Source organism: Macrotis lagotis, chromosome 1 (assembly GCF_037893015.1).
Source record: "Macrotis lagotis isolate mMagLag1 chromosome 1, bilby.v1.9.chrom.fasta, whole genome shotgun sequence".
Classification (NCBI taxonomy): Eukaryota; Metazoa; Chordata; class Mammalia; order Peramelemorphia; family Peramelidae; genus Macrotis; species Macrotis lagotis.
In genome coordinates, this window is record NC_133658.1 from 403399246 (window position 1) to 403411287 (window position 12042).

Sequence of the window (12042 nt, forward strand, 5' to 3'; positions counted from 1 at the left end):
ACAAAAAGAGCTTGTTATTTAAATATATTTGCTCCTGAGTTATTAATAATTAAGTTGAATTCTATAAGTATTTATCAAGGAACTATTTAATACCCTTATAAACATTATCTCATTTGATCTTTGCAACAATTCCATGAGAAATACAAAACAGATTTTGGTGCTTATTTCATTTTGTTATGTTTTAAAGATCAGCCTATATTTCGATTGAATAAGGAACTTTGAGTAAGGAGACTCACTCTATCAATGCAGGTCAGTACTTGGTCTACAATTTTTAGAGGAGGAGTTGGACACCAATAGATTGAACTAACCAGCATCACATGCTGAGAGCATAGTCTCCCTGACCTCTTAGAGGCTGGATGTGAAAGGGAGAAGAAAAATCTCTTGCAGTGGAAGTTATTTAAGCTGTCTTGAAGACAGAAATTCTAAGAGACAGAGTGAGGAAAGACAACATTCTAGACATAGGAGACAGCTGGTGCAAAGGTATATGCATAGAAGATTGTGTTTTCTCCTCTGGGGAAAAAAGAAGAAAACTTATATTTTGTTCATTGTGTTGTTTGACCTGTAAGGCCTAATTGCCTCATTCCCCAGTCCAAACCAGCCTGTTATTGCTGTCAAAGAGAAACATGTGTTCATATTCTTGAGTGTGGCAGCATCTTAGAAGAGGAAATGACTTTGTAGATAGTTCCCACATCTTAGGCTTTTAATGTAACTGATGGTAATTGGGGGTTTTTTTACCTGTCTGAAGTGACTGCCAAAGAGTCTACTCTAGTTGCCTTCAGTTAGAACTTGAAGCATCAGCTTAGAAGACAATCCAATGCTGTGGTTTCCCCCCCTTCCCCTTTTAGACCCTTAGCTGCTGAACACAAGAGTTTTACTAACCTCTGCTTACTTTCTCCCAGCTGCAGAATTCTCTCCAGGATTCCCACCCCTCCCTCTGGCTAAGTCCCTCTAATTTGTCTGCACTCTGTATTAATAAGGCACATGCTAAAGACTTGGGATTGGGAGTAAAAGATGTGTCTTGCTCCAGGGTTAATTTAATAGCAATCTGCTGGCTTTCCATATTGTATATTATCTGTGAATCTCCCAGCACTGCCTTTATCACTTAGGGCTCTGGGACAATTGGGAAATATGGGTAGAGAGTTACAGAAGATGCAGAAGAGAAAATTGTCTGTCAAAATCCATCATTTCATTTTAGAGGAGAGATGGGGAGCTGTGCGTTTGTTCATCTTTTCCCCTCCTTTTTTACAAAATTGAAGGACATAGCCATATCTGCCAAGGAAAATAGTTCAATGGGACAGTGCCCCACTTTTATTTATATTCTAGGGTAGATCCCTATATTACAGGCTGGGAGAGATTCAAAGTTGAGATAAAACAAAGTTGCTGCCCTGATAGAGTAGAAGGAGCCCTGGTTCTGGAGACTAAGGACCTGGAATCAAATAATGCCTCTGGATTACCTGTATAACCTTAGATAAATCACTTAAACCTCAGTTTTCTCATCTGTAAAATGAAGAAGTTAGAGTCAATAGCCTGTGACATATCTTCCAGCTTTAGATCTTTGATAGCCTATGTTACTTTGATATGGAATTTACAATTCAGTAAAATTGTTGGATCTTAAAAGTTCAGAAGGGCAACAATCTAATTATGATACTTTGCTATGGAATTTACAATTCAGTAAAATTGCTACATCTTGAAAGTTCAGAAGGGCAGCAATCTAATATGATGACTTTGTATGACCATGGATGAGTAATTTGACTTCTCTGAACCTCATTTTCACATTTAAAGTAGGGGATAATAATGGGTGTTTGTGAGAAGCAAATGGACTAATATGGGTAAAGAACTTTGCAGTGCTATTTGAAAGTCAGCTATTATTAGGTGGAGAAGTTTCTTCATCTGTCAAATGAGCTGGAGAAGGAAGTGGCAAGTCACTCTTTTATCTTTGCCAAGAAAACATCAAATGGGGTCACAAAGAGCTGGGCATGACTGAAATGACTGAGCAACAACAAAAACACATACACAGGTGATAATGAAAGAGAGTGCAAATGCAATATAAAGAAGCAAAATAAGGGGCTTTGTGAGGATCAAGAAGGCAGCTCATTCCTGACAGGAGGCTCAGAGAAAATTTCCTTTAGTTAGTAGCATTCCAAATGCACAGGAACTCAGTAAAGAGAAAAAGAAAGCGAAGGCATTCCATATATAGTATACAAAATGTGGAAATGAAGAAACGACCTTTTAGCTGGTAGGTGGGAGAGAGCAGAGGGGAAGAAGTTTAAGTTCGCTAGAGCATATAACATGTGGAATGGAGTGGTATGGGATAAAACTGGAAAGGTAAAGTGGTGCCAGACTAGGGAGAGCCTTGGATGCCAAGCAAAGGGATTTAAACCATATTCAATAAAAAGGACACAGTGAAGATGTTGAGCTGAGAAATCCCCTACCAAGATCTTTACATAAAGAAGAATAGTCAGGAAGCAGTATGGGGGGTGGAGAAAAAGGGCAAGAGAATAATGGAAGCTGGATTAATGAAAATGTAAGGTTCCCTGGTAGAGCAGAACTAGCAAGAATTCACTGATGAGCTAGCTTCGGTCAGATTTAAGTTTTTTTTTTTGGTCCCCTGCAGATGCCTTTACTTAAGGAAATAGGAAAGATGGTTTAAAGAAAGAACTAAATAAGTGAAACCTAAAATAACTTCTGTATTTTTTTTCAAAACAACTAATCATTGAATAAGTAAAAGAGATTTAATGAGGTACCATGTGCATATGCAGTCTTTTTTCATTCCCTAACAAGGGCTGAAGATCCCTAGGGAATTGATCAAACTGAGGATTAACCCACTAACCTTCAGAACCCTCAGAGACTGACATAGGTCACCAATAAAAATTTGAATTTGGTGGCTAAAGCCTGATGCCCATTTGGACATTATCTCAAAAAAAGAGAATAACACTGAATCTAATAAGTAGTTTCCCAAAAAGAAGCAGAGGCTGGACCTGGAAGGGGCTGCCCCAGTTATAAAGGATGCTGAAGGTAGCTGGCAGGACCCTTGGAGCCAGAGACAGATTTTCAAAGAAATAATGTACAGGGCCATTTCACTGAAATGTTCTGAGGCAGTAAGAGATGGGGAAAGATGACCCAACTGACTGAATAGAATATTATTGGCTTCCTCGTTTTCACAAGTGCAGATGCTCATGGTTTATTTTTAGGAGAGAGCTGTTGATAAAACATGCTATCCTTCCCACACAAAGCAGGAGGAAGGCTTGCTTTTTGGGGAGACTTGTTTTTGGAGGCAGTGGTAAAGTCTGAAAATTGACACCAGATTTTCTTGGGGAAGAAATACAACAAATGTATATAGTGCAGGTTCTCTGAAGAAATGAAACCATGTTTCCTCCACCTATCCAATCACTTAACAAATGGTATTGTTTCTTTTCCTTCAACATCTCTTGCATCCCCTTCTCTCCACTAACGCACCTATGACTCCAGGTCAGGGCCAGGTCCCCTCACACCTGGACTATTGCATGACCTCCTAATAGGTCTTCCTGCCTGTGTGCCCTCCCCTCTTCTATCCTTCCTCCACACAGTTGCCAAAGACTCAAGTATCACCTTGAAGAGTAAATGCCAGTATGCATCGATAGAAAACGTTTCCTCAGTTGGAGTTCCCTATGCCAATGAAACCACAGTCCAATTTTTAAAAAGTACTCCCTTAGACCAGTCTGTTAAGTGAGTCTGACTCATAATCTTAATGAAGAGGAAAATTACTAAAATGGAGTAAGAAAGCTTGTGTTGAATTCCTGGCTCTACCACTGTGAGACTTTAGATGAGTCAGTTGACATTTCTGGATCTGTTTCCTCTCAAATAAGGCAGTTGGACTAGAGGATCTCTGGCTCTAAATCATGATGTTATCATCTTATAGGTATTTGGTTGTTTTGTGCTAGTTACAAATGAAAAATGAGGGCATAGAACCATGAGATACGAAGAAGAGAGATTCTCTTTGTAATAGGAAGACAAAAATTATGTAATTTCCTAAGAATCTATCCTCTAATTGAAATGACCTTCCCTCAGTCCTCATCCTTTTTTATCTCTATTGTTATGGATACGGTTGACTCCCCTATTTTCCTAGAAACTCTCCTACCTTAGTTTCCTTGGCCCCCCTCTCTCCTGAATCTTCTTTTATCTATTCAATCACCCCATCTCAATTTCATTTGCTTGATCATCTACCTCCTACTCCCTTAAACCTGAGTTCCTCAAGATTTTGTCTTAAATATTCTTTCTTCTCTTTCCATAGCCCTTCTCAGTCTTCTTTGTTTCCATGAAATCAGTTATCATCTCTACAAAGGTGTCTCTAAAATTTCTACATCAATCTACAATCTGTCTGAAATCTCATTCCTCAAATTGCAAACTTCTGTATAATTACCTCAGACTCAACATGTCTCAAATAATACATCCTCCTTAACTTATCCCCCCTCCTCCATATTTTCAGACCTCTTGGGGATGCCACCATGCTCCAGTCAATGATATTTATAGCCCTAGAGTCTCCCTCTCCCTCTCTCTTAGCTCCAAAATACAATTAGTAAATAAATACTTTGGATTGCATTTTTATATCCATCTTCTCTATTCACATGGCCACTCTCCTAGTTCAGGACTATTTTCCTTCTTAGCAAGACCTCAAAATACCTTCTAATTTGCTTCTCAGCCTCTATCCTTTGGAACTATTGCCTAGGGGACAAAATTCAAATTCCTTACCTTAACATTTATAGTCATTCATAAACTGTTTTCAACTAGCCTTTTCAGCCTCCTGACATATTACTCCTTTCATATTACTCATATTCCAGCTAAAGCAGATGACTTGCCATTTCCCTAACTCATTCTTCCATCTCCTGACCTCTTGGTATTTATATAATCTATTTTGCATGCCTACAGCATATTACCTCCTCTCTGCTTCCCAGAACTCTTTATCTTCCTTTAAAATTTCATTCAGGTGCCACCCATGCCTTGTTTTTTCTTACATATGACCATCTCCACCCTTTCCCTTTGTTGAGAACAGAACAGTCTCCCTTTTTCTTTGTATCTTTACCAAGCTCAGTGCCTTCCACAGAGTTGAGTTGAGCACAAATGAATTGCCTTTTGATTAGGAGATGAGTGGGATTTGTATGGTTTGACTAGAGACAAAGGAATTGGGGCAGTTGGGTAACAGTGGATAGAACATCAGCCCTGGATTTAGGAGGACCTGAGTTCAAATGCAACCTCAAGTCACTTAATACTCATTTAGCTGTGTAACCTGGATCAAGCCTCTTTGATTCCATTACCTTGAAGAGAGAGAGAGAGAGAAAAGAGTCATAAGTCTATCTTAAAGTTGCCAGCTATCCATGTAAAATGTTTTCATGTTGCTACTGATATTTTAAGGTAACTCAAATAAAATAGAATGTGAATATACACAAGAGGGTAGTTAAGCAAAGAACTTTTGTGTATGAATATCGATTAGTCATGGACTGAATTTTCTTCTTTTTAAAATGGCAAGTGATGCTACTTGCTTCCAACCAAGATGTAATGTGGTGATATTTCTCTGAGGCTTACTACTTTTGTGACCTTGGGGAAGATACAGCATCTCTCTGGACCTTCTCAGTTTCCTCATAAGTAAAAAGAGAGGGTTGGACTTAATGACTTCTGTGGCCCCTTCTAGTTCTATATTGATGAATCCATGAATTTAGAAGAATGAATGCTATGTTTACCTTTGAAACCCCCTTATGCCTGTTTGCTTCCTTGACCTTCCTGTGTCAGATATCGTAGACATTAAGCCAGCCAACATGGAGGAGCTCACGGAGGTCATTACGGCGGCAGAATTCCACCCACTCCACTGCAACACCTTTGTATACAGTAGCAGTAAAGGGACAATCCGACTGTGTGATATGAGGGCATCAGCCCTTTGTGACAGGCACACAAAATGTGAGTATTGCCCATGAGGCGTTCTGCACAGGGAGGTGGTGGGGGCTGGGATGTCGGGGGAGATAGGGAGCATCAAGGGGAATAGGATTCCCCTGGGAGAGGACTCAGAAAACCCTCCACAGTGTTATTCCCACTTTTTAGATGTAAAAGGATATGCCCAAGAGTGGTCTGGCCAATTTAATATTGTTAAAGGATGAGGATTCCATGTCTTGAATAGACTTTTTATACATGATGTGTTCATTCCCATCAATAGGACATCTGGAACTTTGAACATGGTACCTTGGAACAGAGTGAAGTATCCCCTCGCCCTTGTCACAGCTATTTGTAGCTCTAAGTTGCACCTACAGACCTGGCCTTTTAAAGGCAACTGAAGATGCCTCACATAGAGTCTGACACAATTCTTGTAGACTAACTACTGAGCGATCTGGCAGAGAAAGCTGAAAAATATTCAGATATAGGAGGCCTCATCCTTTAACCTTAGCAACTGATCTGGCTGCTTCTGGTTACACATCGTTTTTGGGGGGAAGACCTCTTCCATGCCAGATAATCCTTTCACATTGTTTATAAAGGTTGAATTAAGTTGACAAGGCTGCTCCTGGGTACTTTCTGTAGATTAAAGCCTCCTCATGATAAAGGTATTTGTATTTGAGTCTTGAAAATTCCTTTAGATTTAATTAAGACATTTGATATGATGAGCCCATTCCTGTTCCAGCCACTGGGAGGGATCCTGAGGACACACCAGAGATGGTTCCCGCCTGTGAAGTTCTCATAGACTGGTTAAAGAGCTGAAATACTGCACATCTAAATCATGATTAATCAACAAGCATTGATTAAAGGTCAACTATGTGCTAACAATGTGCTAGAGACTAGGCATCCAAAAAGTGGAATAGATTCTGCCTTCTTGGAACTTCAGCCTAAACAAGGGAGAAGAGGTATATAAATAGTGGATACAATCAATAATACAATAGGTATTTCATAGTTACAGGAGAATTTTGATAGGAAAGAGTTAGTGGTAGGACAACTGGGAAAAGCTTCATGTAGAAAGTGATAAATGAGCTGAACTTTGAAAGAAACTAAGGATTCTAAGGAAGGGAGGGAGGGAGGGAAGGGAAGAGAGAGAGAGAGAGAGAGAGAGAGAGAGAGAGAGAGAGAGAGAGAGAGAGAGCGAGCACATATTCCAGAGAATGGAATAAAACAAGGGCATGGAGGTGATTGGAAAACAATACAAGATAATACAGTATAGAATACATCTGCTAAAAACTCTTAAGTACTATGTGCAATCAGGAAAGGGAGAGCTGGGTCTACAAGTTCTAAAAAGGAAACTTTGATAGCCTGGTGCCATTTTAGGTTTCATTTTGTGTCAATTCTCAGTCTTTCTAAAGGATAAGGAAGCAGCTCCCTTATTTATTTTTAGGGGAAATAAGAGTGGCCTTTGACCCTCTCTTTCTGACATGACTATGAGACTGAACAGTAAAGGACAGAAAGAACAGAAAGTAAAAGTCTTTCATTCCTATGCCCTTGGTTTTAATTTTTAATCCCAAAGCACCATATCTACTCTGATTGAATGTTTAGGTCTGGGGTGGGGGTGGGGGGCTAGAGAGCAGGCTGACTTATCTTTGGTCATTTGACATAATTGGCTTATTTTTTCCAAATCTTCAAACTTGGTCAATGAGAAGAAAGTAAAACATCCAAGCATTACTGAAGTTTGTCTTTACAAAATCCCTAAAAGGGTCAAGATTAGAGAACTAGAAGGTACATCAATCACTTTGAACACGGCTAAAGGACTTTAGTACTAGGCTTCAGACCAGGGTTCAGCCTCAGGGTGATGAATTAATAAACCAATAAGTTCTGATCAAGTCACTCTCTGTATTCTGTGAACTGTTCTAGGTATTGTTAGGGTGCAAAGCCAAAAACTAAAGGGTCCTTGTCCTTTGGAACCTTGGATTCTAGCAAGAGAGATGTGCACAAATTAAGTGTTCAGTTACCTAAGCAATTAAAACCTAAAGCTACACTAAGATTTTTATACTCTGAATGTGGAAAAGGAAAAACAGGCCTATCATTATAGTCCTATCAGCCGCCTGTCAGAATTGTATGAGAAGTCTGACTGGAGAGAAAAAAGAGAAAGAGAATGATCTGAAGGTTTATTCAAGCTAAGGAAGACCTGCCCTAATTGAAGACAGGAAGGGAAGAGCCTTCCTGTATTGGACTATTATTACTAGAATCAATGATCCTAGATTCTCAGTGGCATAGTGGATAGAGAGCTGAGTCTAGAGTCAGAAAGACCTGAGGTCAAATCCAGCTTCAGATACTAACTAGCTGTGTGACCCTGGGCAAGTCACTTATTTTCTGTTTACCTTAATCCATTGGAGAAAGAAATGGCAAATTACTCCAGTGTCTTTGCTAAGATATCCCCCAATGGAGTCACATAACTGAAACAACTAAATTATAACCACAGGTGAACAAAGCATGGTGTAAAATAAGGCATTAAAAATTGGTTTGGGGAAGATATACAACATGGGGAGAGTTACAGAAGTGCTGACACAGCTCTAAACACTCAAAGGAGACACTGCATTTTCCCTTGCTGGCAGCTTCTTACTTCTTCTTTCCCCTTTTCCATGCCTCCCCATGGTAATCATAGAATTATCTTCACCTAATAATGGCTCTGTGGCCTCTGTGAATCTCCTAGAAAGCTTCTGATTCTGGCTTTCAGGTTCAAGAAGGTATTCTACCAGCCATAGTGGAACAGAGGAAAACAACATCTGGTTCATAACAGCCTTCGGAAGCTCTAGAACCTCAGACAGCTAGATGTAATAGTGATAATGTTGGACTTGAAAACTGAGGAGTTTGATGCTTCTATTGAGTTGTTTTCAATCATGTCTAACTCTTTGTGACCCCATTTTGGGGTTTTCTTGGCAAAGATACTGGAGTGGTTTGCCATTTCCTTCTCTAGCTCATTTTTACAGATGAGCAAACTGAGGCAAACAGGGTTAAGTGACTTGCCCAGAGTCCCACAGCTAGGAAGTTTCTGAGCTCAGATTTGAACTTAAAAAAGATGAGTGTTCTAAACTCCAGACCTGACACTCTATCTACTCCATCACCTACCTGTCTTGTGTTCCAGTCCTGCCTCGGACATATATTAAATCTGTGACTGTAGACAAATCACTTAATAAAAGCACCTACTTATATAGTTATTATGAGGATCAAAGGAGATAATATATTAAAACACATTGCAAACCTCAAAAATGCTAGTTGTAAAATAATATAGTAACCTGTGTAGTGACATCCAAGGTCAAGTCTCAACCTCCCTGGGCCTCTTTATTTGCAAAAGGAAGGGGTTGGATTAGATGGCTTCCAAGGTCTTTTCCAGTTCTAGCTCTATGATCCTATTAGGATCATGGGGATCTTTGCCCAATCCCCATGGCAACACAGGCACTCCTGCTACACTGCATGGTGTGCCTCTAGAAATCACTGACCCCATCCAATGTCCTGCTGCACTGCTTGGAAAGGCCCAAGGTGTCTCTCCCAAGGTCTCTGTGAGTCCATTTACAGAACAATGGCCCCTGTCCGATCCCTTATTCCTTCCTGCTTCCAATACCAAGAAAGATTTGACTTCTAGATCCATTTTCTGGTATAACTAAGAGTTAAACAAGTTCCATTTCCCCAGCTTCTGCAGAGCGGCTGCCTTCAGTGTCACATGTCCCTTTGTTCCGCAGCGGCTGCCAAACTCCTAGCCCCCCGCTTCGTAGAGAGCCAACTGAGAAAACCAGTTCAATCTGACCTCTCCCCTGACATTTCATATTGATTTTCTCTATCCTCCTAAAGCATCGGCCTTCAGTCAATTGCAGTTCAGCCTATATGTGAGACAGAATTGAGACAGTTCATCAAAGTTCAAAATGAAAAGCAACACTGGCTTTCAGAGGCAGCCCCTGTGAACAAGGATATTTAATAACTGCTGGTGTTTAATCAGAAGGCAGAGGATTGCCATGTTATCAGGGTTGTATGGATTAATTTCCACCTGGCTCTCTATAGGAACCCAGAGAATATTTTGATGAGTATTTTGCCTTTACTCTAAGGACTCGCTTTGTGTGCATGTGCTGGGATCTGGGGACTGACAGTGGTTTCATGTGGATCTCCAGAACCCAGAGCACCAGATGATTTCCCAGTATTTTGCCTATATTGGTCCTGTGTGCTTGATATATCAGTTAGGGCTAAGGGAGATGGAGGGGGATGAGGGTAGACAAAAGGAATGAAAGTAGAAATATAGGAAATCATAGAAAGCCCTTCCTTCTTCCCCTTCCCCCATCCTACCCCTGCCTCCCCAGGTCATCTAGGTCTACACAGTTCCCAGGAAACAGGGTAGTTAGCTGGAAGATAGTAGCCATTACCCTTCCCAGTTGATCACCATGGGCCTGTGAATAGTTTCTAGTAATATTTTTTGTCCCTTATCATCCGCCAATGCGGCAGTATGGTATCCACAGTTTCTCCCTTTGAGTCCCACCTCCCCACATTGCTCCAGAGGCCTGAACTTCCTTTAAGACTAGAGAGTTATGAGCCACCTCCACCCTCAGATAAACACAGTCAAAATGGGGCTCAACCATAAGTAATGCTTAAAACCATGCCCTCAATGGACATTTAAAGAGAGTCAGAATATTCCTTTTCAGTTTCATTCTTGGTTTGATGATAAGTTTGTAATCACCACAACCTCAGGCATCCTTATGCTAGTAGCTTGAAGAAAAGGAAGAATTTTATTTTTCTTTTTTTAAACATTTTAATTTTTTTGTATTCAGAAAATCACCTTATTTATTTACCTTTTTATTTCCATACTTATGTTTTCAATACCTTCACAAAAGTTTTCTGCTGCTCAGTGAGGAAAGCATGATTGATTCTATCAAGAACCCATTTAACTCACATGAATCCACCCTAGGCCCAGCTGATGAGCTTTTTTTGTCTTAGATAGTCTCATCAAAAACTATAGGCCTCGCTGCACAAAGACCTTGAGGTCTTCCCAGACACACACCACAGGCTGATTTGAGTGCTTTTCTTATTTGTTATTAAAAGGTAAACAATTCTATTCCATGGGGTTTGTGACAGCCAAGTTTTGTCAGAAGCTGAATGGCAGGAAAATCTGAACTATTTTTAATGTTGGTTGGTGCTGTCTTTGGAAGATGAAAGAAGGCATTCTTTTAAAAGTATCATTTCTGTCTTCTGAAATCCTAGTTCTACACAAAGAAATTGTTGAAAGAATGAAGGGATCAATTCAATTTACTGAGTATCTAAACTCTATTTCCTGCCAAGATCTATGAAAGATACAATAAAATCATGAGCTATGGTCCCAATTCTCAAAGATCTTGGGAATTGAATATGAATTATCTGGGAAACAGGAGAAAGAATACCCAATCATAGAATAACATAGTTTTATATATATATATATATATATATATATATATATATATGAAATAGTTGACTATATATAATAAAATAGTTGACTAGTCCTAAAAAAGTCTTGCCTTAATTTCTTTGTTCAGAAAATGGGGATAATACTAGTGCTGGGAAATTGGTGAAAGAATGGAAGAACCAATTCAGTTTGCTGATTTTACAGAATGCCTTATGAAATACTAAATAGTATGAAAGACACCAAAAAAAATCATGACATTTGGTCCCAACAGTCAAAGAGTTTGGGCTTAGGGTTGGGGATAAGTGTGGTTCATATAGGGAATAGGGAAGAGAATTTGGCTATGATGAAGTTTTTTTTTTATTTTCTGGGCTAATATTATATTGAAGATACCCAGGAGATAGCTATTGAGCAGCAATTGGCCCAAACTCTGTGACCTTTCTAATATGCTCAGTGTAAAAGGGAAGAAAAATGTCCATTATTCCAGTGTAGAATATCCCTTCACCAAATATAACAATGCAAGTATAGAAACAGCCTTGAAATTCTAAGTAGAAACCAAGGTAATGGCTTGGCTTCTAGAGTCAGTCCACATCATTTAGTCTAGACTTCTTTAACAAGTGAACCATTTTCCTTCCTAGATAGAACAGATTTGTTAGAGAGTAAGAGAATTGTAAGATCATATATAGACTTCTAGAGTTGGAAGGAACTTCAGCTATCCTGGT

General features: G+C 39.6%; 1 protein-coding gene across 4 annotated transcripts in view; it reads left to right on the forward strand.

Moving 5' to 3' along the window:
* Positions 1 to 12042, forward strand: part of PPP2R2B (protein phosphatase 2 regulatory subunit Bbeta) — a 460330-nt gene that overhangs the window by 410802 nt on the left and 37486 nt on the right. For all 4 annotated transcript variants that reach the window (XM_074212673.1, XM_074212674.1, XM_074212671.1 and 1 more), the window contains one exon: positions 5764 to 5928. In XM_074212673.1, the coding sequence (XP_074068774.1) occupies positions 5764 to 5928 (165 nt within the window). The remainder of the gene's footprint in view (positions 1 to 5763; positions 5929 to 12042) is intronic.